This window comes from Kogia breviceps, chromosome 20, assembly GCF_026419965.1.
Source record: "Kogia breviceps isolate mKogBre1 chromosome 20, mKogBre1 haplotype 1, whole genome shotgun sequence".
In the NCBI taxonomy this organism is placed as follows: domain Eukaryota; kingdom Metazoa; phylum Chordata; class Mammalia; order Artiodactyla; family Physeteridae; genus Kogia; species Kogia breviceps.
Genome location: NC_081329.1, coordinates 21741479 through 21767451, shown reverse-complemented (window position 1 = coordinate 21767451; position 25973 = coordinate 21741479). Strand labels below are relative to the sequence as shown.

Here is a 25973-nt window from a genome sequence, read left to right as displayed (position 1 = left end):
GCTCTTGAAAGACCTCTGCTACTTGTTTCCTCAATCTTCAGCCATTATACTAGGATCCCTTTAACTTTGGGATTTGGCTTCTATAAATTGGTTTTTGGTTTTTTTCAGAGATTTTTTTCTTTTTTTACTGTGGACCATTTCTAAAGTCTTTATTGAATTTGTTACAGTATTGCTTCTGTTTTATGTTTTTTTGTGGTTTTTTGGCCACAAGTCATGTGGGATCTTAGCTCCCCAACCAGGGATTGAACCCGTACCCCCTGCATTGGAAGACGAGGTCTTTAACTGCTGGACTGCCAGGGAAGTCCCTGTAAATTGGTTCTTGTATTAAGGACTTTTTGTCTTTAACTCCAGTGCATTAATGCTTTGGGCTTGACTTGAATGACTCTGCTGTGAAAGTTTGGTCCTGTGATCTGAACCAGCTATTTGAAGAACCTAACATGATCATGTCTGAAAATTGTTAGAGCAGTTTTCTTGGTGTGGAACTCCTAGACAGTTTTTCTTATTAAACAGGTGATCTTGTAGTTTTGTGACTTGCCTTTTTCATTTATATACCAAATACCCATTATATCAAATATACTTCTATAACATTCTTAATGTCTACTTAGTATTCCATTCTGTGGATGTTTCATATTTGTTTTCTTAACTATCCAGTGTACATTAATAGTTTTGTTTTTTTTTCTTAAAAGCAAACATTCCTTTACTTATATCCATACATATTTATCTGATTTTATTCATAGTGTAGATGCCTAGAAGTGGAGTTGCTTGGTCCAATAGTGTAACCATGTATCAGTTAGTGTTCGATTTGGTTTGTGTAACAGAAAATCCAAAATAATAAAGGCTTACCCAAGGTTGCAGTTTGTATTTCTCCATGTACACGAAAATCTGGAGATGGCAGTCCGGGGGTGATAACTGCACTGAGGTATCAGGAAACCAGACATCTCGCTGTGTTAGTTTCCTGGGGCTGCTGTAACAAGTTACCACCAACTGGTCGGCTAAAAACAACAGACATTTATCCCTCCCAGCTCTGGAGGCTGGAAGTCCAAAACCTAGGTGTCAGCAGGGCCACGCACCCGCTGGAGGCTCTAAGAGAGAATCCGTTCCTGCCTCTGCCAGCGTCTGGCGACTGCCGCCACTCCTTGGCCACTTCCGTCTGCCTCTGTCTTCACGTGGACTTCTCTGTCCGTGTGTCTGTCTCAAAACTCCCTCTCCCTCTCTAACAAGGGTATATGTAATTACGTTTAGGGCCTATTGGGATAATCTATAGGATAAGTGCCTCCCCCAAGATGCTTAATCACATCTTCTTCATGCGAGGTGTAATATGCACAGGGTCTGGTTATCAGGAAGGGAGTGTCTCTTTGCGGTGGGTTTTTTCAGGCTGCCACATCCTCCAACTCTCTGCTTGCTCTTGATGGTAGAGGGGGCTCCTGGAGTCCAGCCATCACATATACATTCTAGGAAACAGGACGGAGAGTGACGAAGGGCACACCCCCTCTTTAAGGAAACTTTCTGGTTCCCACGTAACACTCCTTACATCACACAGACCAGAACCTGGTCTTACAGCCGTTTGTAGTTGCACGAGAGGCTGGCGCTCTGGGCCGAACATTTGTATCTCCTCAGAATTCATAGGTGATGCCTGACCCCCGGTGTGATGGTACTCGGAGGTGGGGCCTTTGGTAGGTAATTGGGTCATGAGGGTGAAGCCCTCGTGAATGGAATTAGTGCCCTTTATCAGAAGAGACGCTGGAGAGATGACCTCTCTCTCTCAATACCATGTGAAAAAGGCGTCCCTCTGCAAACCAGCATGAGGGTCCTCACCAGGAATCGAATCACCTGGCACCTTGATCTTGGGTTTCTCAATCTTCAGAACTGTGAGGAATAAGTTTCTGTTGTTTAAGCCACCTAGTGTGTTATTTGTTACGGCAGCCTGAACTGAGACAGCTGGGAAATGTAGTTTTTCAGCTCGGAGCATGGCTATCTGATTGAATACAATTCGTTTAATTATTGAGAAGGAAAGGGATAGTGGATATTGAGGTTAGGCAGTCTTTGCCGCAGATCAGTTTACATTTTGTTAGCTTTCCACAGATGTGCATTCCTGCCTGTAGGGCATGAGAATAGGCATAGAAATCCCGTGCCCCTGAGTTATTACCCCTTGGCCCTAGGCAACCCCCATCTTCTGTCTCTGTAGATTTGTCTGTTCTAAGCAATTCACGTAAATGGAGTCATACAATATATGACCATTTGTGACTGTCTTCTTTCACTTAATATGGTTTCAGAGTTATAGCACATGCCGTACGTCATTTCTTTTTCTTTTTATTATTGAATAATAGTCCATTGAATGAAGCCATATTTGTCTATTCATTAGTTAATGGACATTTAGGTGGTTTCCACTTTTTGGCTATTGTAATGCTGCCGTGAACATGTGTAAACTTAAGTTTTCTTTTCTCTTGAGTATACATCTAGCGAGGGAATTGCTGAATCCCATGGTAATTCTATGTTTAACACCTTGAGGAACTCAGACTGTTTTCCACAGCAGTTGTACCATTTTAAATTTTCACCAACACTGTGTGAAAGTTCCAGTTTCTCCACATCCTCAAAATCACTTGTAATTCTTTTTTATTTAGCCATCCTAGTAGGTGTAAAAGTGGAATCTTGTGGTTTTAGTTTTATGATTTTATAATACACATTCAGGTGGTTTTTTCCTCCAGATTTTCTTTTAATAGACAAGAAATGATGCCTTCAACTTTGTGATAGAATTTTTTTTTAATTGTTGATTTTTTTTTTAACAGGCTAAGGAAATTTTAACAAAAGAATCAAATGTGCAAGAGGTCCGTTGTCCTGTTACCGTCTGTGGAGATGTGCATGGTCAATTCCATGATCTTATGGAACTCTTTAGAATTGGTGGGAAGTCACCAGATACAAACTATCTATTCATGGGTGACTATGTAGACAGAGGTTATTATTCTGTGGAGACTGTGACTCTTCTTGTGGCATTAAAGGTATGGTTAATGAAGTTTTGTTCTTTTTTTTTAAGCTTTAATCGGCAGAAGGCAAGAGTGGCGAGATGTTCTAGTTTATAATCCATTCACTTTATAGCCCCTTAATACTTCTTTTACATCTTTTGAGAGAGAGACATGAAAATGATACATTAAACCTCTCCTGCCTACTTCTGGTAAATTATTGTTGTAGGTAATCCATAGCTGAAGTCTTGGAATCATTTTTAGTCAACTTATCCCTCATATATAGTCAACTAATAAGTTTTTAAAAAATTCTTGCCTTGCAAAATCTGTTATTCCTGTGTCTTTCTATTTTTACTGTCATACAATGTATATCTTCATCACTTCACACTTTAATTAGTGCAGTAGTGTGGTAGCTAATATTTCTGCCTCCAAGATCTGACCCCTCCAGATCTACCTTGCATATGCTGCCAGATTAAACCTCTCTCATTTAACATTCATCTTGTTACTTCACTGTTGCCAACTCTTCAATGATTCTGTTACCTGCAGAATCGAGCTCACACTCCTTGGCTGGTCCTCTACTGTCTAGCCTGAATTTGCTGCTAGTAGTTGGTAGCACAAACTCTTTGCCTCAAATCGGAGTATTTCAGTGCTCTGGCCGTCTCCAAATATTTACCTGATTTCCCCAAACGATGACTCTGTCTCTGATTTCTTACCCCTTCTGCCAAGACTCAACTCAGGTCCTGCTTCTTCCGTGAAGCCTTCAACCACCTTAGCTTTACTCCTCCCACTCTGAATTATCATAAGATGTATTCTCCCGTCCCTTATTTATGTTACATAGTGGTTTATTGCCTTGTTTCTCATACTTCCTTAAGTGAAATCAGTCCCTAACCAGCAGAATTCATGTATTATATTTGTGTGGACCTGGTACTAGATTTGAACGCTGTGCTTAGTGCTGGACACATAATGGATGCTTAGTGAATACATGTGAAGTATGCATTTGTAGCTTTTTGGTTTGCAGAATCTGATGCTTTTTTATACTTCTTATCAGACATTGCTAACCAAAAAGTATGCCATAAAGTATGTCTCTATGTTCTGTTATGGAAAGGAAACTATATAAATACATTTGAAATCTTGCCCACATTTGGCAGGGCCTGTTTTTTGTTTTTTTTGACATGTCAAAAATTTCTTTTTTTCCCCCAAATTGTCAAGTATTTAATTATTTATGAATTTTTAACTACATGTGCATCATAAAAAGTTGGTTTTCAACATAATACTGTAAAGTATACAGGTTCTAGGAAGTGAACTAAAGCATAACAAAGATATATTTTAAAAAGTTATTCATACCCTTCCTACACCTCACCATCTTCACCTGCAGCCTGGCAGGGCCTGTTTTTGTGTTCTGTTGGCAAATACATTCTTCTGTGGGAAATAAAAGGGAGGGAGAAGTTAGTCTGTAGAGAGTTTGTCTTGGGTCCAGATCTCTTCTGTGTCTGTGGAGCATTAAAAAGTCATAGTGTTCTGGAAAGACTAAGAAGACTAGTGATAATTTGAGTATGAAAAAGATATTAGAGACAAAGAGTCAGGTACGATTTTATTATAATAAAATAGTTACCAGTTAATAAGGATTCCAGTGAGGGGAGTATGGATACATAGTGTGAAGAAGGATGGCCATAAAAAAATATTTCAAAGGTTAATCAAGAGGACCTGGTGATGAATGAGAAAATTTTTTATTCTGAAAAAGAATTTACATTTAATGTACTAGCAGACTGAAGGACCATTTAAAGAAATGGGTCAGAGGGTAATGTGCTTAGCATAACACTAGTAAAAATACTTCCATGGGTTTCTTTTCCTTTTCCTTCAGGTGCGTTATCCAGAACGTATTACAATATTGAGAGGAAACCACGAAAGCCGACAAATTACCCAAGTATATGGCTTTTATGATGAATGTCTGCGAAAGTATGGGAATGCCAATGTTTGGAAATACTTTACAGATCTGTTTGACTATCTGCCACTTACAGCTTTAGTAGATGGACAGGTATGTATGTGGGGACAGATAAAAGTAGGAAAAGATTTTCTATTAGTAATTTAGGGTCTAGATTGACATGACATTCTTCCTGCATCTCCTTGGCCTTTCTGCCTCTTTCCCTTATACTTAAAGTTTCAGAACAGGGAACTGGGTACGTTTTTATACACGTTGAGACCAGCACGTTCTTCCTTTCATCCTCTCCATCTTCCTCCTTCCCTTTCCATCTATTGATATATCTATTTATATACCATGTGTTAAGTGACAGTTTCTGATTCTGAGTAGTAGGACAAATCTACCTCCTTGGGAACTTTCACAGTCTTCTACTAACACTCTTAAAATAGAAGTCATTTCTAAATGACCAAGTAGAAGTATAGTGTAAACCAAAACTTTTAGATGTAAGTAAGGGATGAAATGCAAGGAAATGCATTTATTTATAAATTACATTTAATTCAAAGAATGAAACAGTAAAATAAACTTGGGTTAATTAAAAATAAAAGCAGAAATAGATGCCAAAAATACATAGTTGATCAATATGGCCCAAAGCAGTCTTTGGAAAGTCTATTAAAGAAATAGTCAAAACTGATACAGAAAAAGAGAGGGAGGTCACATAAAACACTGGGAATGAGAAATAAGGCATTACTCTAAGTATGGAGGTACTTACAAATCACAAAAACAGTTGCAGCTTTATTCCAATAAACTTGAAAACATAGATGAAATTGATTATAGCAGAATATTAATTATTAAATTGTTTTGAAGTAATTAGACCAATGTAAGTAGACCATCAGACTAAGAAGAAATTGGAGAGTAACCAGGTCTAGGTAGTTTTATAGGCGAATTCTATCAAACCTTTAAGGAACATAACATTTCTGAATTTCAAAGCTTAGGAAGAGGTGGAGAGCTTCAAAACTCACTCTGTAAGGCTAGTATAACTCCAATGCCAAACCAGACATGGCAAGCACAGAAGAATGAAATCAGACCAAAACCATTTGAACAAAGTCCTATATCTTTATTTAAAACTCAATTAAGGAGTAAAATAACACTAATTGGATGAAGACACTTATACTGGCTATACTTATCAGCAAAACGTCAGAAACCTTCTACTCAAAATCGAGAAAAATGCCCTCTAAAACTATTATCTCTGACTTAGAATCCCTGGAGAATGGACCTGGGAGTAGTATCTCTCCCCTCCCCTCCTCCCCTAAAGAAAATCTTATTATTTAATTTTGTTTTTGGAAGTCCTAGCCAGTGCACTGAGCAATAAAAATAATTAAAAGGTATAAACATTGAGAAAATAACAAAAATATTTTTGCAAACAACATGATTATGTACTCAGAAAACTCTTAGAAAAGTGAAAAACTGTTACAACCAATAACAGGAGTCAGTAGGGTCTTTGCTGTAAGAGAAATTTTAAATTTTTATATGTCAGCAGTAACCAACAGAAAAGTTAATGGTGGGTCACAAGCACGGAAATCGCGTTCTAGAGAAAGTGGAAATACACTATATAAAATACCTAGGATTATAAAGAAAAAAGTATATTTAAATGCTAACAGCTGTCTCTGATCATGCATTTTTTGTTTTTTTCCACTGTGTATTATACATTTTCCACTGTGAATATTATTAAATGCTATTTTGAAAAGAAAAGCTACTAGGATTGACATTGGTAACCATTATTTACTCTCCATTAACTTTTAGCATTTAATAAAACAAATTCATTTTCTTTTTAAATTCATAAACAGATATTCTGCCTCCATGGTGGCCTCTCCCCATCCATAGATACACTGGATCATATAAGAGCCCTGGATCGTTTACAAGAAGTTCCACATGAGGTAAACTTAGTTTTAATGAAAAAGAAAGAAATATAACCACATTGCGGTAACCCTAGATTAGTTAAATGTGAGTACTCATAACTTACATCGCATACTTCATTCTCTTTGCCAGGGCCCAATGTGTGATCTGTTATGGTCAGATCCAGATGATCGTGGTGGGTGGGGTATTTCACCACGCGGCGCTGGCTACACATTTGGACAAGATATTTCTGAAACATTCAACCATGCCAATGGTCTCACACTGGTTTCTCGTGCTCACCAACTTGTAATGGAGGTATGTCCTTTTCTTACAGGATGATGATCTCTGTTTCAAATAAATGTCTCTCTAATAAAGCTTCATGATTCAGAATGTCAGAAACATTCCTCCCCATTACCTAAATGAAAGGAGAAAAAACTTGGTTGATTTTAGCAAGTAGGGGAAGTACTGGTTGGCCAGAGCGAAATTATATCTCACTTTTGAAATTAATTTAGACTTCAAGAAAAAGTGCAAAAAAATAGTAACAAGATATTCCTTTCTGTCCTACACTCAGATTCCTGAAATATAAATATTGTAATATTTGTTTACCATTTTCTCTCCCTTCCTATTCCCGTTCCCCTCCCACATTCCTTTTTTTTTTTAGCTGTTTGAATGTCAGTTGCAGGTGAGATCCTCCTTTACATCCAAATTTCCATGTGTGTTTTGTAAAAATAAGGACTTTCTCCTAGATAACCACAGTATAGTTACCAAGGTCATGAAATTTTCATTGATATAGTACCATTATCTAAGTGCTTTATTCAGGGAATTCCCTGGCGGTCCAGTGGTTAAGGCTCCTTGCTTCCACTGCAGGGGGCACAGGTTTGATCCCTGGTCAGGGAACTAAGATCCCACAAGCCTCGCAGTACGGCCAAAAAAATAAAATAATAAAAAAAATTTTAAAGTCTATAAACGCTTTAGTCAAATTTTTATTATCTCACCAATGGCCTTTACAGCAAAATTTAATAATGTGTTCATAGCAAAATTTAATAATGTGTGTTTGCACCTATAATCTCATCCAGGATCATGCTGTATTCAGTCCCCTTGGATGTGGAAATTCCTCACATTTCCTTTGTTTTGCCTAATCTTGACATTTTTGAAGACTACAAGCAATTTTATTTTGTAGAAATAGCCTTCATTTATGGTCTGGCTGATGTTTCCTTATGACTCAGGATATGCACTTCGGGCGGGCTTATCACAGTGTGATGGTGTGTCCTTCTCGGCACATCGTAGCAGGTCATGAGATCTTTCCCAGTGCTGGTGCTGTTAACTAACTTGGATCACTTAGTTAAGGTGGTGCCTGCCACATTTCTCTACCGTGATGTTATATTCTTTACACATTAAAGGAATATAAATAGAATAGAATCCTTCCAAACCAGCAGGGAGTGGCTTCAAGGTGTTAGAGAAATTTCACTAACCCAACAGAGGCAGAAGGGGTAACAGCATGGTAATAAAGAACATAGATTTGTACAGTAAAGATAAACCTCATTATAATCATAAGGAATGTGAATGGATACAAATTTTTACTTCCCTAAAATACTGAGAGTCTCAAATTGGATAAATAATCAAAAAATTCACCCATTATTTGGGCTTTATCTAAAACATGATGATACCACAGACTAGAAATAGAGGGATGGAAAATGGTGTATTAGTATATCAATTAGATAATTATCCAAAATATAGTTAATAATACGAATCAGAAAAGGCTGTACGATAGTAGTATATTTAGAAATAAAAAGAGGTCTTTGCTGATGAAAAGTGGCCCAGTTATATAGGAGAGAATAATCCTAAATTTTTACTTACCTAGTAATAGAGTCAAAGTACATAAAGCAAAAATTGACATAATTTATGAGGAAGAATTGAGACATCTTCCATCATTGTGGGAGAAATCTGAATACACGTCCTAGCCACGATCTCAAGCATAGATTAAGCAGAAAAACAGTTACTGAGCTCCATAGCTGAATCTCAGTGCAGATGTACATATTAAAGATGGACACCACACAAGGTAACACAGAAGACTGCATTTCCACAGAGAATACTCGTGTCACTTTTGAGTTTAGTTTTCTAAATTTAGCTATGTCAACATGATTTTATGGTGGAATACTGATTTTTTTTTTTTAATGCTGCAGGGATACAACTGGTGTCACGATCGGAATGTGGTTACCATTTTCAGTGCACCGAATTACTGTTATCGTTGTGGGAACCAGGCTGCTATCATGGAATTAGATGACACTTTGAAGTATTCCTTGTAAGTAACTTTAAATTTTAATTGTATGTAATCACTTTCAGGAGGAAAATTGCAATGCGGATTATTGAAGTTAGAGGTAGAGGAGTTCTGCTTCTGGAATAGCGGAGTGAGGAACATGGTAGACCCTCTCCCCAGTAGGAACAAACACTGGACTGGAAAACGTTATGTTAAACAGTGATTTCAAGTGTTTGGAATTCATCCTAAATGTATGCAGCAAATACAGAAACACTTCTTCTGGATCTGCTGACTCTCAGGGTAACACCAGAGTCTGTGGCATATGCGTCCAAGTGTTCCCTCCTGTTTCCAGATCCCCTGTACAGAAACTACACTGCAGTCATTCTGTCCCGGGTGGGTGTGGTCAAGAAGATGGAGCTTCTCCCCTCCCCCAGGGGGCAGGTGCCAGCATCTCTCGCCTATCCCAGTCCCGGGCTACAGAGGCTCTGCTCCCAGTGGGCGCCGTCGGCCAGGTGGAGACTCCCTCCCCCTCCCTGGTTCCTAGGGTGGACCAGGCTCTGTTCCAGTCACGTGTGGCAGGCAGAGAATGCTGTACCCCCAGTTCTTGCCTCAGTGCCTACTCTAGAACAGGGGATGTCACTAAGAAGTGGGCCATCATACCTGCCTGCAACTCCAGAACAGTGGCATAGAAGTTCTGTTCAGAGAGAGATGCAGAACAAAAAGTTCCTTACCTCTGCCTGAGGGCGCTGACCTTTGCTTAGAACAGAGGGTCGAGAATTGCAAGCCTAGTAAGTATTTTGGTGAAGACAGTGGGTATTATGGTGGAGACGAATGAAGAAGGCGCTCATAGCTCCCATGATGCTAGTAGCCACAAGCAAAAGAGGAGAGCAAGGAGAACTTGAACAGGTAAAACCAGGGAAAGAGATAGTGAAGAAGAGCTTTCCTGAGATCATCACAGTCAACTCTGGGAGACAAGACGGCTGTACACGTATATTAGGCTGTACCCACACAGGAGCAGTCAGACACATCATGGTCAAAATGTTGAGAGTCTAAAAGAAATAATCTTGAAGGCAGTAAGAGAAAAATGACTTACAAAAGGGAACATCAATTGAATAATCAGCTGACATTTCCTCAGAGAGGCAATGAAACGTACTCAGAGTGCTGAAAATAAAAAACCAAGGTCATATCCAGCACAACTTCAGAACGAACACAAAAGAAGGGCATACCCAGATAAACAAAAACTGAGGGAATTCAGTGCTGGCAGACCCGCCATACAAGAGATACTAGAGGGAGCGCTTCAGGCTGAAAGCAAGTGATAACCAGAAAGTAAGTCAACTGCACACACAAGGTAGTAATAGTAGAAAATGGTGGAACTGCACCTTCTTAACTGATTTAAAACCCAGTTGCGTGACACAGTAAGGATATAGCTGTAGTACATCTGAACTTAAAAGAAACAGAATATATAGAAATGCAGTTGTAGATTTGATAGTAACAGCACAGAGGTGGTGGGTGGGAACAAAGCTGTACTAAAGCAAGGAAGTGACACCAGATGGTAATTTGAATTAAAGGAAGAATATGAAGAAAATAAAAATGAGAAGGTTATTTAACAAAATCTATACTCTCTCCTCTTCTCTCAGCAGCTTTAGGATCATAAGAGTATATAAAATTCTAATTATATATTATAGTAATTATATTATAAAGTATATATAATAATTTGGGGGGTTTGTAACATATACTGTGTATAACGTCAATACCAGAAATGGGGAATGGAAACGGAAAGGAGCTATATGCTATCTAGGAGTAAATACCTCTTAAATCACTAGAATTTATAAATCTGGAGTAGAATTTCATAAGTTGTGTATTCTGAGTTCCAGAGCAACCACTAAAAAATAAAAATAATTGTAAAGTTATTAAAGGAATTTAAATACTATGTTAGAAAATAATATTTTACTAAAAAGAAAGCAGTTAAAGCAGGAACCAATAAAGAAAGGCATATTTTTAAAAAGAAAAGAAAATGGCAGGTATAAATCCAGTCATATCAATTAACACTGAATGAGTCATCAGCACAATGCAATCAAAGGGCAGAAATTATCAAGTTGGTGTTTTTGTTTTTAAGTATCTAGCTTTATAATGTCTACAGGAAACATAATTTAGATTGAAAAACATGAATTGGTTAAAAATAAAATGGTGAGAAAAGATACATCGTGCAAATAGTAACCATAAAAGTGCTGGACTGGATATACTAATACCAGACCAAACATTTCAAACCAAAAACTGTTACTAGAAATAAAGAACACTTCACAATGATAAAGAGTCAGACTGTTAGGAAAATATATCATAAACATATGCACTTAACAGTGGAGCCCTAGAATATATGGAGCAGAAATGAACAGAATTGAAGGAAGAAACAGACAAAAATAGTGGGAGACTTTATTACGCCATTTGCAATAACAGAACTAGACAGAAGATCAGCAAGGAAATAGAAGACTTGAAAAACACTACACCTTTACCTGACATCTGCAGAACACTGCGCTCGGCAATAGCAGAACACGAGAGTCTCCTCAAACGCACATGGAACGTCCTCCAGCAGTGACCATGTGCTTGGCTATAAACCCTAAGCCTTAGAAAATTTAAGAAGATTGGAGTCATACAAAGTATGTTCTCCAAACACTGTGGGATGAAACCAGAAATCAATAACAAAAGAAAAACTGGAAAATGTATAAATAGGTACAAATTAAGCCACTCCTAAATAACCTTTGGGGGGTGGGGGTCAACGAAGAAATCACCAGGGAAATGAGAAGATACTTTGAGATGAGTAAAAATGAAAACACAGCATACCAAAACCTGTGGGATACAGTGAAAGCAGTGTTTGCAGGGAAATTTATAGCTGTAAATGCCTGTATTAAAAGTCAGATAGAATTAGAAATTGGCAATTTGTAACCCAGAAGAGGGCTCTCACCAGAACTCACCCATGCTGGCACCCTGATCTCTAACTTCCAGCCTCCATAACCTAACTGTACATCTTAAGGACCTAGAAAAAGAAGAGCAAACTAAACTCAGTGCAAGCATATGGAAGGAAATAAAATTAGCAGTGGGGATAAAATGAAATAGTAGAAAAACAGTAGAGAAAACCAACAGAACCAAAAGTGGTTTCTTTTTGACAATAGACTGGCCAAGAAAAAAAAAAGAGTGAAGACTCACATTTCCAAAATCCCCACAAGCCTTTACTGAAAGAAGAAGAACTGTAAGGGGATACAATAACTATATGGGTGTAACTTGGATAAACTGGACAAATTCGTAGAAATACAAAAAGAAAAACTATCGAAACCGACTCAGAAATAGAAAATCTGAATAAACCTGTAACAAATGAAGAAATTAAATTAATAATTTTAAGACTTCCTACAAAGAAAAGCCCAGGCCCAGCTGGCTTCACTGGTGAATTGACCAAATGTTTAAAAAGGAATTAACACCAGTCCTTCACAAAGACCTACAAAAAACAGAAGAGGAGGAATTACTTCCCAACCAATTCTTTAAAGATTACATTACTTTAATACCAAAATCAAAGACATTTTAAGAAAACTACAGACCAATACTCTTTATGTATATAGACCCAAAAATCTGCAACAAAATATTAACCAAATCCAGAAGTATAAAGAGAATTATACACGGACCAAGTGGGATTTAGCCTAGGAATGCAAAGTTGGTTCAAAATATGAAAATCAGTTCTTGTAATAAACCATATTAATAAAGGACAAAAACCACATGATCTCATTAAGGCCAGAGAAAGTATCCAGCACCCTTTCACAGTAAAAGTACAGTTGACCCTTGAACAACATGGGTTTGAACTGCATGAGTCCACTTCTATGTGGATTTTTTTTTTAGTACTCAAAACACTACAGGGGCTTTGGAACCACAGGTAGGGAGGAACCGCGTATACGGAGGGCTTGGCTCTAAGTTATACTCGGATTTTTAACTGCAGAGGGTCGGGACCCCAACCCCGTGTGGTTCAAGGGTCAGCTGTACTCAACTAGTCAAAGAAGGGAACTTTCTCATCCTGATAAATGTCATCTACAGAAACCCCACAGCTAATTACATCATTCTTAATCGTGAAAGACTGAATGCTTTTCCTCTAAAATCTAAATCAAGCATGTCTGCTCTCTTTACTTCTATTCACCTGATAGTAATACTACAAACCATTTATGCCAGACATGAACCAGACATCTTGTCTGCCTAAATCTTCACCGTAGTAGCTCTGGGATAGTTTTATGAAAGAGAACACCTGCAGTGACCTACCCCGGGTCATTCCAGTCATAAACAACACAGACAAGGTGGGAGACGGGGACTGCTCTTTCTACCTCGGTCTCTTGTTCTTTATTGATCCGTTGGCCTGCAGCGTCAAATCCTTTACCCATTTGCTTTATTTGCCGTTTATAGCCTTCAGTTTGACCCAGCGCCTCGCCGTGGAGAGCCTCACGTGACCCGGCGCACGCCAGACTACTTTCTGTGAACCCCTCCCGGGAAAAGCTGCCTTTGTGTGTGGAAGTATCCCGGCTTTTTACAATATATATATTTAGAAACAAAACCCGAAAAAGCAACAGCAATCTATGTGTTTCTGTAACAAATTGGGATCTGTCTTGGCATTAAACCATATCATGGACCAAACTGTGCCATACTAATGATGAGCATTTAGCACAACCTGAGACTGAAATCAGTTTAACACTATGTTCTAGATCGGTCGGTCTTAACAGTTTGCCTGCTGTGTTTGTAGTAACCATTTTCCTTGGGACTGTTAAAGCAAAAAAGGTAACTAACTCCACCTCCTTTTGCACTTACTTGGAAATTTTAGTTAGAGTGTTTAACTGGCATGAATTAATAGGGTTGGATTTTTATTTTTAAGAAAAATTCACAAGCTAACTTCCACTTAATTCATTACCGTGTATTTTATTGAAATGTATAATTAACTGAAAAAAGATTCTTGGGAGTACGTTGTCATAACATTTAAAAGAGATTTCCCTTCCTTTAAACTAAATTACTATTTTATGTTGATCTGCATATTTCTGTATATTTGTCATGACAGTGCTTGCATTCTGTTTGGTGTACTGAGCAAATAAACTTTCCATTTTAAACAAAAAATGTTGATTTACTGTGGTACACTTTAAATGAAAGTTTTACTCTTTTGTAACTTCATATGAGATCTCTTGACCTATAACGAATAGTTGTGTTGAGGTACTTTAAATGTAGTGTTCTTTGGTTAGGACTTATTTTCAGAAGAAAAAATTTTTTAAGAATAGCTGATGACTTTTAGGCCATGAAAGACATTCTTATCTCTAAACATCATTTCATCAGTTAATTTGTATTATTCACATTTTAAACTATGGATGATATGCTAAAAACTGTACGATATCATATGGCTGAGTAGAATCTTTTAAAAACCAAAATGTCATTTTATCTTTACCTTTTGATCTAGAAATGAGAATAAATTAATCTCCAGATAAAGTTTAGTACAAGTAGTAGTGCTGTTTAAATGTACAGCATGAATTCCAGATGGTAGAAGGGAACATGCCGAGTCTGCAGGGTGGAGACGGAAGACACAGAGGAAAACTAAACTTTTGTCTTTATATAAGAAAACAAGATGGTGAAAATAGGTATAAACATCTCAAAATTATAATCAACGTAAATGAACTGTATTCTCTAGTTAAAAGACAAAGAGTAAGAGTTGGTTTTTTAGAAAATCCAGCTATATACCTGATTACAAGACACACACCAGATGATGCATAGTGACTTGGATAGGTTGAAATTAGAAGATGGGATAGACCAAGAAAAGCTACTAAAAGGAAAACTGGAGTAGCTATATAAATATTAAAATAGACTTTGAGACAAAATTTAAGAGCATAGGATCAATACAAATAGTTCTCATCATTCTAAACCTGAATGCATATACCAAAATAGCCTCAAATATGTTAAAAACAAAAAGCCTTACAAATGCAGAGAAAGCTTGACAAGTTTTCATCACAGTGGCAGATTTCAACTCTCTTATTATAAAGTAAAATACAAAAACTAGAAGATTTGAATAAGATTGATATAATAAACATATATACATCTCTGTATCCTAACAGAATACACATTCTTGTCAAGTTTATATGGAACGTTTATAACAACTGGCCATTATTAGGCCATAAAGCAAGCCTCAAAAACTTTCAAAAAATTGACATTCTCTATGGTGCAATTAATTTCGAGGTTAATAACAATATTATTTATAGAAATACCTATATATTTTGAAACTTCAAAAATAAGGGTCAAAGAGGAAGTAAAGGAAATTTAAACTTCCATAAAACAATTTAGAAAAACTGGTTATGAAAATACATATAAAATTATGTGGATAAAATAGAATAGCCAAACCAATTTTGAAAAGAACAAAGAGCACGTTCACTTCCCTATGTCAAAATTTAACTATAAAAGTACAGTTTTCAAGACTGTGTAGTATAGGACTTCCCTGGTAGCACAGTGGTTAAGAATCCACCAGCCAATGCAGGGGACACAGGTTCGATCCCTGGTCCGGGAAGATCCCACATGCCATGGAGTAACTAAGCCCATGCTCTACAAGTGCTGAGCCTGCGCTCTAGAGCCTGCGGGCCACAACTACTGAGCCCACACACCTAGAGCCTGTGCCCCTCAACAAGAGAAGCCACTGCAATGAGAAGCCCACATGCTGCAACGAAGAGTAGCCCCCACTCACCACAACTAGAGAAAGCTTGCACGCAGCAACAAAGACCCAGCACAGCCAAAATGTAAGGATGGGGACATAGAGATCAATGAACAGAATTGAAAGTCCAGAAATAAATCCTTACATTTATAGTCAAATAATTTTCAGCAAAAACAGCTAGGCAATTCATTAAGGGAAGGACTGTCTGTTCAACAAATGGTGTTGGGAAAATTGTTATATGCAAATGCAAAAGGATGAACGTAGATGCTTACCTCCCATCATACACAAAAATTCACTAAAAATGGATCAAACTTTAACAAGAAAACACAGAACCCCTTTGACAGCGTGGGTTAAGCAGAGATTTCTTAAGTAACACCAAAAGAATGGTACACAAAAATTTTAAGTTGATAAACTGGACCGCGAAAGAATTCAAAACTTTTGTGCTTCAAAGGACAGAATTAAAGAACACACTGAAAGAAAATATTTGCATCACACATCTGATAAAAGACTTGTATCCAGATTTTAAAAGAATTCTTACCACTCAATAAGACAATCAGAACATGGGCAGAAGATGTGAAAAGACATCTCACCAAAGAAGATATGCAAATAGCTAATAAATACATGAAAAGATCAACATCATTAGTCATTAGGGAAATGTAAACTAAAAACACAATTGAGATATCACTTCACACCCATTAAAAAGGGTATAATAAATAAGGCTTTCTTATTTATGAACAAATGACAAATATTGGTGAGAATGTGGAAAAGTTGGAGCCCTCCCACATTGCTATTGATAAATGTAAAATGGTGCAGCCACTTTGGGAAACTTGACAGCTTCTTAAACATAAAGTAACTATGACCCAGCAATTCTACTCGTTCATAGCTACCCACGTAGATGGTTAAAATACATGTTCACACAAAGACACGCATGCAAATGTTCACAGCAACATTAATTATAATAGCTGAAAGCTGGAAACAAATGTCCATCAACTGTTCAGTGGATAGACAAAAATGTTATACAATAGTAAACCAGCATTAATAAAAAGGAGTGAACTGAAACATAATACAACATGGATGAACTTCAAAACATGCTAATGAAAGAAGCCAGACATGACAAACTACACGTATTCCATTTCTATGAGCTGCCCAGAAAGGCAAATTTATGGAGAAAGGAGATTAGCCCTGCGACTTGCCCAGTGGTCCAGCGGTTTAGACCCCGTGTCCCCAACGTAGGGAGCCCAGGTCCGATCCCTGGTCAAGGAACTAGATCCCCAATGCCACAACTAAAAGATCCTGCGTGCGGCAACTAAAGACCTGGCGCAGCTAGCTGAATGAATGAATGAATCTTTGCCTGGCCAGTGGGAATGGGAATTAACTGTAAATGGGCATAAGGGTCCCTGTTAGAATGATGAAAATGTTCTAAAACTGGCTTATGGTCATGATTGCACCTTTTGGTAAATTTACCAAAAATCTTTACCCTTGAAATGGGAATATTTCATATGTAAAATATACCTCAATGAAGCTGTTTACAGAAACAAAACTTGTGCAGTACAGCCAAACCAGGCTTTACAGGGAAATTTATAACTAAATGCTTGTATTGTAACAGAGGAAAAGTTGAAAATTAATTGAGCTAAGTGTTTACTATTCCATAAAAATTAAAAGGTTAAGAGCAAATATCAAAAGAAAGAAAAGATTCAAAAGAAAATATCAACAGAACCAAAGTTGGTACTTGAAAAGATTAATAAAATGAAGGAAAACATTCAGGGGCACAAACAAAAGCATGAATTTGCAGAATAAAAGAGAACTGATTAAAAAGTCTAGAGGGTACTGTGAATAATTGCCAATAAATTTGAAAACTGAGCAAAAAGAAGTACTGAGCAAATTACTAAGGTATTTTGACCTTATCAGACTGACTCAAGAATAAATAGAGGGGGGCTTCCCTGGTGGTGCAGTGGTTGAGAACCCACCTGCCAATGCAGGGGACACGGGTTCGAGCCCTGGCCTGGGAGGATCCCACATGCCGCGGAGCAGCTGAGCCTGTGCGCCACGGCTGCTGGGCCTGCGCTCTGGAGCCTGTGAGCCACAACTACTGAGCCCACGTTCCACAACTACTGAAGCCCACGTGCCTGGAGCCTGTGCTCCGCAACAAGAGAGGCCACCGCAGTGAGAAGCCCGTGCACCGCAACAAAGAGTAGCCCCTGCTCACCGCAACTGGAGAAGGCCTGCATGCAGCAATGAAGACCCAACACAACCAAAAATAAATAAATAAAAATAATAAATGTTTTCAAATTAAAAAAATAAATAAATAAATGGAGGGCTTCCCTGGTGGCGCAGTGGTTGAGAATCTGCCTGCCAATGCAGGGGACACGGGTTCGAGCCCTGGTCTGGGAAGATCCCACATGCCACGGAGCAACAAAGCCCGTAAGCCACAACTACTGAGCCTGCGCATCTGAAGCCTGTTCTCCACAACAGGAGAGGCCGCGACAGTGAGAGGCCCGTGCACTGCGATGAGGAGTGGCCCCCGCTCACCGCAACTGGAGAAAGCCCTCGCACAGAAACTGAGACCCAACACAGCCAAAAAAATAAATAAATAATAAATTAATTAATTGGAAAAAAAAGAGAGAGAAATCTAAACACTACTTTAAAAAAAAAAGAATAAATGGAGTCTACACAGACATAGAGAACAGACCCGTGGTTTCCAAGGGGGAGGGGGGAGGGGGGAAGGGGGGAGGGGGGAGGGGAGGGATGGATTGCGAGTATGGGACTAGCAGATGCGAACTATTATATATAGAATGGATAAAGAACAACGTCCTATTTTGTATATTCAACATCCTGTAATAAACGATAACGGAAAAGGAAAAAAGATGGAGTCTAACTACTGTTACTATTAAAGAAATTGAATCACTCATTTACATCTTACAAAGACTACACTAGGTACCAATGGTCATACTAGTGTTATTCACAATAGCCAAAAGGTGGAAACCCAGATGTCCATCAACCGGCAAGTAGGTAAAGAAAATATGGTATATATGTACAATGAACTATTATTCAACCGTAAAAAGATGGATTCTGATATATGCTACAACATGGATGACCCTCAAAGACATGCTAAGGGCAACAAGCCAGGCACTAAAAGACAAATCTTGTTTAATTCCACTCATATGAGGGTATACCTAGAATAGGCAAATTCACAGATGCAGAAAGTAGAACAGAGGTCTCCAGGGGCTGGGGAAGGAAGGAAGGGGGGTTACTGTTTAATGTGTAGTATGTTTGAAATGATGAAAAAGTTCTGGAAATTGTTGGTGGTGATGGTTGCACACCATTGTGAATGTACTTAATGCCACTGATTTACATACTTTAAAATGGTTAAAATGGTAAATTCTGTACATTTTACCACAATCTTTTTTTTTTTTCTTTTCAGAATCAGCTTGTTATAGTCACACACATAGTAGAAAAAAAACCCCAAAACCTGCTGGGCTTTTGACCAGGATTGTAGTATCTATCACTTTGGGGAGAAAAGATGTTTTCACATGGAGTCTTCCACTCCATGGAGATGGCATATACCTCCTTTAAGTCTTCCTTAATTTCTCTCAACATTGTATTATACTATTTGGGGTATTCTATTTGGTGTATAAATCTTGCCATCTAACCATATTTCATTTTATTTATTTATTTATGCATGCATGCATGCGGGGTTTTTGTCTCTGGGGTCCTACCAACCTCAACACTTGGAATCCTACACATGTTGGAACCAGGAGAAACCTTAAAAATCATGTAGCTATTGCCTTCCTCCCACCTTTTCCAGAAGGGTTGATTGTGGTCCAATTTTCTGTATTTGCCAACAATTTCAATCTTACGTCTCCAGCCACAATTTCTCCTCTGAACTCCAGACCTAGTTAGCTGCTTATGCAGCCCCTCATCCTGGATGCCCCACGGTACCTGAATCTGAACATGTCCAGAACTGGGCTCAGCACCTCCCCAACTGGTCCTCCTCGAGGCTCCCCTGACCTGGGTGAAGAACATCACCACCACCGCCTGCTGCCAGGGCCGTAAATTTGGGAGGCCCCTTGCCACCTCTTATGGCATTCCACCGCCGATCAAACATCAAGGTTAGTAGTTTCTTCTGCCTAAATCACAAAATCTCTCCAAGTCCCCTCTGCCTCCTTAAGTTTAAATGTCCCATGGCTCTCAATGGACCCCTGCAAAAGAATCCTCATTAAGCCCCCCAAATCTGTTCTTTCCTTGTTCCAATCCGTGCTCCCTGAAGCCAGAATGACCTTTAAAAAATGCTACTTTCTCATTTAACTCCTTTGCTGATAGGCTTCCAACAGCTCTACTTAAAAAAAAATTAATAATTATTATTATTATAGTTAACACTTACTGAAAATTTATTACGTCCTAGGACCTGTTCTAAGGACTTTATACATAGTAACTCAGTTAATCCTCACAAGTCTAAATATCCCCATTATACAGGTGAGGAAACTGAGGCTTAGAGAAGCACCTCTAAGGCTTTGGCATCAGCTCTTGCCCCACCCTTGACTCTTCGATCCGGATGACTGCTATTCAAACTTCAGATGGATACCTTGGGGAGCATTCTAGGACCCCCCTCACTAGGTCAGGCCCTCCTACGACACACATCCCAGTTTGTAATCATATATTGTTTTGGTGGTGGAGGATCACTGGATTGATGTCTGCCACCCCAATCGGCTTTAAATTCTATGCTTTACTCTTTGCTGTGTCCACAGTATTCGACATGTAACAAACTCTTGCTCAGTATTTGTTAAATGCATGGATGAACAGGGTTTTCAATCCGAGGGGGAATGTGGTCAGATGTGCTTTCAAAGGATTTCTCTAATGTGAAAGTTTGGAGGTGGTGAGACCCAGTCACTGCGAGTCCCCGGATTCAGGAGTGAAGAGGGTTGTCTGGAGGCGGGCAGTGGCGCGGGGATGGAGAGCAGACAGTGAACGTGGGGAGGGTTTAGCAGGAAGACAGGGCAGGCCCTGATGATTAACTGGATGGAGGGGAGGACAGGGGAGGGGTCAAGAGTGACTCCCACGCTTCTGGCTTCGACACCTGGTACCTTGACTCCAGGTGGGGAGCACCTGGGAGGAACGAGGCAGGTGGTCCCTAGACCAAGTCAACAGAAACATGGAAAAGTTCTCAACATCTTTGTGCCCAAACTCTGTCTAGCTCCGTCCTGTGTACTTGTCCAGTCTCATCCCAGACTCGGGGCACGTAGCCCACGGCTCCTCCCCCAAGCTCCACGCTTTCTCCTCGCAGGGGGCTTTTAAGACTCAGCTTCAAGAACATCTCCTCTGGGATCCCTCCCCAGTCCCTCCACCCCTTCCTGAGATTAACATGCTCTCTGCTGTTTCCGAGATTCACTGTACCAGAAATGTTTCTCTGCCTGTCTCTCCTATTTGATTTGAAAATGCTGTTGTAAAACATGATACCATTCTATTTTAATTTCTAACTGTTTACTGATGATAAATAAGTGATTTTTAAAGTATCGTGCTTGTATCCAGTAGCCATATTAAAGACACTTAATTCTTATTCTTATAAATTACTTTGGATTTTTTTAAATTACAAAATCATGTTGTCTGTGAATACAAAGCTCTTTTCTTCCCTCCTAATCTTTGTGACTTTTCTTACATGTTTCATCATTGTATTAGCTAAGACAACCAATATTTCATATTAGCTGTAGTTTTTGTTTGGAGGTGTTTATCCATTACCACTGCTTTTTTAAGGCAACGTACAGTTGGGTGCTATTCTTTAAATCCAATTTAGGGACTTCCCTGGTGGTCCAGTGGGTAAGACTCCACGCTCCCAATGCAGGCGGCCCGGGTTCAATCCCTAGTCAGGGAACTAGATTCCACATGCATGCCGCAACTAAGAGTTCTCATGCCTCAACTAAAGATCCCGCATGCCGCAACTAAGACCCGGGGCAGCCAAAATAAATAAATAAATCCAATTTAACACTCTGTCTTTAACTGGGGGTATTTAGACTATTTACAATTAATGTGATTATCAGTACAGTTAGGTTTAAGTCTATCATCTTGCTCTTTGTTTTCTATTTGTCCCATACATTCTTTTTTTCTTAATTCTTCTGGATTAATTAAATATTTTGTATTCCATTTATCTTTTTAGTGGCTTATTAGCTAACTGTTTTGTTACTCTAAGTGGTAGCTTTAGGATTTGTGGTATACCTTTAACTTAACACAGTCTATCTTCAAGTAATATTATACCATGCCACGTACCGTATAAGAACCTTATGATATTTCTGTTTATCCCTGCCCAAACTCTGTGCTATTGTCATACATGTTGCTTTTGCACATATTAAAAATCACAGGGACTTCCCTGGAGGTCCAGTGGTTAAGACTCCGCACTTCCAATGCAGGGGGCACAGGTTTGATCCCTGGTCGGAGAACTAAGACCCCACATGTGGTGCTCTGGAGGGAATGGGGGGAAGAGAGACCAAAAAAATTTTTTTAATGAGAAATAAAAATCATATAGAACATTACTGCTTTTGTTTAAACAGTAGATTATTAAAGGGATATAAATAATAAAAATCTTTAAGACTTTTATGTATTTAGTCATTTAAATATAGACTATTTCCAGGGTTCCTCATGCGTTTGTTTAGATTCATATTTCGCTCTGGTATAATTATTCTTCTGCCTTAAAGACTTACTTGTAGCGCAAGTCTGCTGGTGATGAATTCTTTCAGCTTTTGTCTTAAAAAATATTTCTCCTGCCTGACAGCCTTTTTGGATGTCCAATACTGCACCTGGCAACTGAAATCTGATTTTTTTTTTTTTTTTTTTTTTTTTGCCATACCACATGGCTTGTGGGCTCTTAGTTCCCCATCCAGGGATTGAACCCGGGCCCACGGCAGTGAGTGCCCCGAGTTCTAACCACTGGACCGCCAGGGCGTTCCCCCATGATTCATTTTTTGAAAGATATTTTCACGAGGTATAGAATTCAGTATCACTCACAGTCTCAGAGCCTCAGGCCTGTGGAGGCCTCAGATACTACTAACGGTGGGCGGGCTGCTGTTACTTTGTGCTCAGGGCAGGGGCTGGGTGTTAGGCTTCCTTGTGTCCCTGTGCTTTCCATGGTCCCCACATACCTGTATCAGAGAGAGGGTCCTCCTCCATGCTCTGACCCCGTCCCCAGTTGTGGACAGCTGTTGCTTATGGCTGGGCGCTAAACTCGTGGTAGGAGCAGGTGGGACGCTGTTTGTTCCAATTCGGCCTCAAATCTCAGGCAGGCCCTTTGTACTCTAGCTTCAGGGTTGAGGTTTTCTTGGCATTCCTGTTCCTCCTACCTGTGGCCTCCAAACTCGGGCTAATAACTGTGGTGGGTCTGGGGTGCTTGTTCTTTGCACCACCCGTAGCAGGACAGCCTTCATCTGGTATCTGTATCTGCCCCGCCCCCAGCAGCAGAGACTTTCTGCTTCTACCCTTCCGCCAACAGCAACAAGTCTTCACCTGCGCCCTGGAAGAGGAAAGGTGGGTTTTGCTTTTACTGTTTCTCTAGAAACAGTAAATCTTTGCCAATGTCCTGTGGCCATAGTACCTGGTGTACCACCCCCAGCACCTTAAGACTTCGGCTCTGCAGGGGAGAAGGATCCCGGGAAGCTAGTGGGGCTTTGGGCTTGTTCCTGCACAGACACCAATCACCTCCTCGTTTGCACGGAGGTCGGCAGTGCTCTCTCCTTCTCGTGGACACCTGGTGAAGGCGGAGGGCGAAGAGCTTTCAGGTGGGTGGGAACCGCCTTTGCGTCTGAGCACTGGCTTCAAGGCACATGGCCTGTGCACTCACAAACAGCCGATGCTTAGAAGGTCCTTGCGTCTGGTTTCACGCTCTGCTGTCACCATCCTGAATTCTTCATTTTTGAGCAAGCGTTCTCGTATTTTCATTTTGCACTAAGACCCACAAACTAAGTAGCCAGTCCCGTTCCAAAGTGATGCAATAGCCCACGCTTGGCTTTTACAAATGTTAAAATCTTAGTTAAATTTTTCTTACCTGCTTATATAGCAGCTACCTTTTCTCCCGTTGATGTGAGACAGAAGAGAGTCTGTGTGCCCCGTCTCTCCTCTCAGTGGATTTTCCTTCTTTGGAATTCAGTTTCTGTGTCTACCTTGCAGCCTCAGTCACCTGAGGGCTCAAAAATGTTACGCTTTTGTCTGTCATCCAGCCGTCTGTTGTCACGGTGGGAGAAGCATTTTTTGCAGCTTTCTAAGTGGATTTCTTCAGATCCTAAGTGTAAGTCCAAAACTGCTGTATGGTTTAGAACTTGCTATTTTCAGGATCTCAATTTCAGCTAGCAATGAACTCATTAAGGCTAATCTCTTCCCCTACACCCCACTCCCCGCCCCTTTAAAGAGGAATGTCACATTTCTTTTAAATTTTCCTTCAAAAACAGATGGCTTTATGCTTTTTATTTTCTTTTCTCCCCACAACAAAATACGCCTTAGTGTCACTGTCAATAGTAGAACAGCCTGAAATGACATTTATAGGTTGTTTCCATAACAGGCATCCATTGTATCATTAAACCCAATTACTCAATTTATCTCCCAAATCAGTCCATGACAGTGAGGGAGAAAGTTACGAAGTGAGGCAGGAACAGAGAGGAAGAGTAATTAAAGTAGGGGAAATTCTCTAAATAAGGATATGTGGCTTGTGTGCTAGAGATAAACAGGTTATAGAGTGCACTCATCATGTTGACTGCACACTTTTTTTTTTTTTTTTTGCGGTACGCGGGCCTCTCACCGCTGTGGCCTCTCCCGTTGCGGAGCACAGGCTCTGAACGCGCATGCTCAGCGGCCATGGCTCACGGGCCCAGCAGCTCCGCGGCACGTGGGATCTTCCCGGACCGGGGCACGAACCCGTGTCCCCTGCATCGGCAGGCGGACTCTCAACCACTGCGCCACCAGGGAAGCCCTCACAGGTAACTTTTGTTTGTTTGTTTGTTTTGTTTTGCGGTACGCGGGCCTCTCACTGTTGCGGCCTCTCCCGTTGCGGAGCACAGGCTCCGGACGCGCAGGCTCAGCGGCCATGGCTCACGGGCCCAGCCGCTCCGCGGCACGTGGGATCCTCCCGGACCGGGGCACGAACCCGCGTCCCCTGCATCGGCAGGCGGGCTCTCAACCACTGCGCCACCAGGGAAGCCCAACACACTATTTTTAAATACTCGTGCCAACTACAGATTGGCACTTGCCATCTACCTCTACAAAGATTAAACCATGTGCTGCTGCAGCGGCTGACCTTCAACACCCCCTGAAAGGAGTTCAGCGTGGAGGGCAGAAACGAGGCCTTCTGCGCTCCGGGAAAAACTGGCAGAACAGGTCTTCAGAGAGGTCGATATTTTCAGGAGACGATTTTATGAGCCCAATTCTTGCATCTCCTCATATCTGGAAAAGCACTGAAATCCCTGATGGTGGCGTCTGCTCCTCGTACAAGCTTCTGCCAAAACGCGTGCTTCGCTGCACACACCGGTCACTAAAGTCACGGAGAACACCGTGACACCCCCTGCCTCTCTGCCATTAGTTTCTCAGAGCTCCCTGAAATGCTGTCTCTCCCTCCTGGGCGATAGGCCTCATTTTGCCCCAAATAAGACTTAACTCACAACTCTCAAACGTTGTGTTTTTTTTTTTTTCAGTCGACACTCAGAATATTCTTTAGTATACTTAAGATGTAGGTCTTCTAAATTTTTCAGTATTATTCCTTCACTGAAGGATATTATTAAAAACAATAATAAACAGGCTAAGCTGAAATAGGATTCAAGTTACTTTTCCCTGGAGCTATTCTTTTAAAAAATCTAAAGCTATTTTAAGTCACACCTCTCTCATATATCACTTGACAAATTACAAGTCTGTCCCCTTTTTTATCTTAAGTTGTTGATATGTTTAAACATCTTATCGTGGAAAATTATACAAAAGTAGAAATAAGAGTATAAGGTACCACCTCAATGTACCTTTTACTTAGCTTTAATATTTATTCATCTGTATCCCCACATACTGTCCTCTCTCTCACCCAACCACAATTCCATCATCACACCTAGAAAAAATAATTCCTTAATCATGTTTCTAATTTTTCCAACTCACTGCACGAGGACTACAGTATAAAAGAATAGTATTATTAACCAAGAATCTAAAGATTTAAGGCATCTGTAGTTTCCCTAAACTCAGAGCAAGAATTAGCTTTTGTCACCAAGGAAACAATTAACCATCTATTTTTAGCCC

The 25973-nt window shown here is 39.9% G+C and overlaps 2 protein-coding genes across 4 annotated transcripts in view; one reads left to right on the top strand and one right to left on the bottom strand.

Annotated features, from left to right (window-relative positions):
- The window catches only part of PPP2CB (protein phosphatase 2 catalytic subunit beta), a 30766-nt gene extending 16614 nt beyond the window's left edge, over window positions 1-14152 (top strand). Inside the window, exons 2-7 of the mRNA XM_059049293.2 lie at window positions 2787-2996; window positions 4819-4992; window positions 6720-6809; window positions 6922-7083; window positions 8952-9070; window positions 13460-14152. Coding sequence (XP_058905276.1) covers window positions 2787-2996; window positions 4819-4992; window positions 6720-6809; window positions 6922-7083; window positions 8952-9070; window positions 13460-13532 — 828 coding nt within the window. The 3' untranslated portion in view covers window positions 13533-14152. The remainder of the gene's footprint in view (window positions 1-2786; window positions 2997-4818; window positions 4993-6719; window positions 6810-6921; window positions 7084-8951; window positions 9071-13459) is intronic.
- The window catches only part of UBXN8 (UBX domain protein 8), a 44997-nt gene continuing 24420 nt past the window's right edge, over window positions 5397-25973 (bottom strand). For 2 of the 3 annotated variants that reach the window (XM_059049299.2, XM_067022309.1), the window contains one exon: window positions 5973-7183. The gene's annotated coding sequence lies outside the window, so the exon portion shown is untranslated. Of the gene's footprint in view, window positions 7184-25973 lie in introns of all 3 variants that reach the window. The other variant, XM_067022310.1, reaches the window with a different exon arrangement.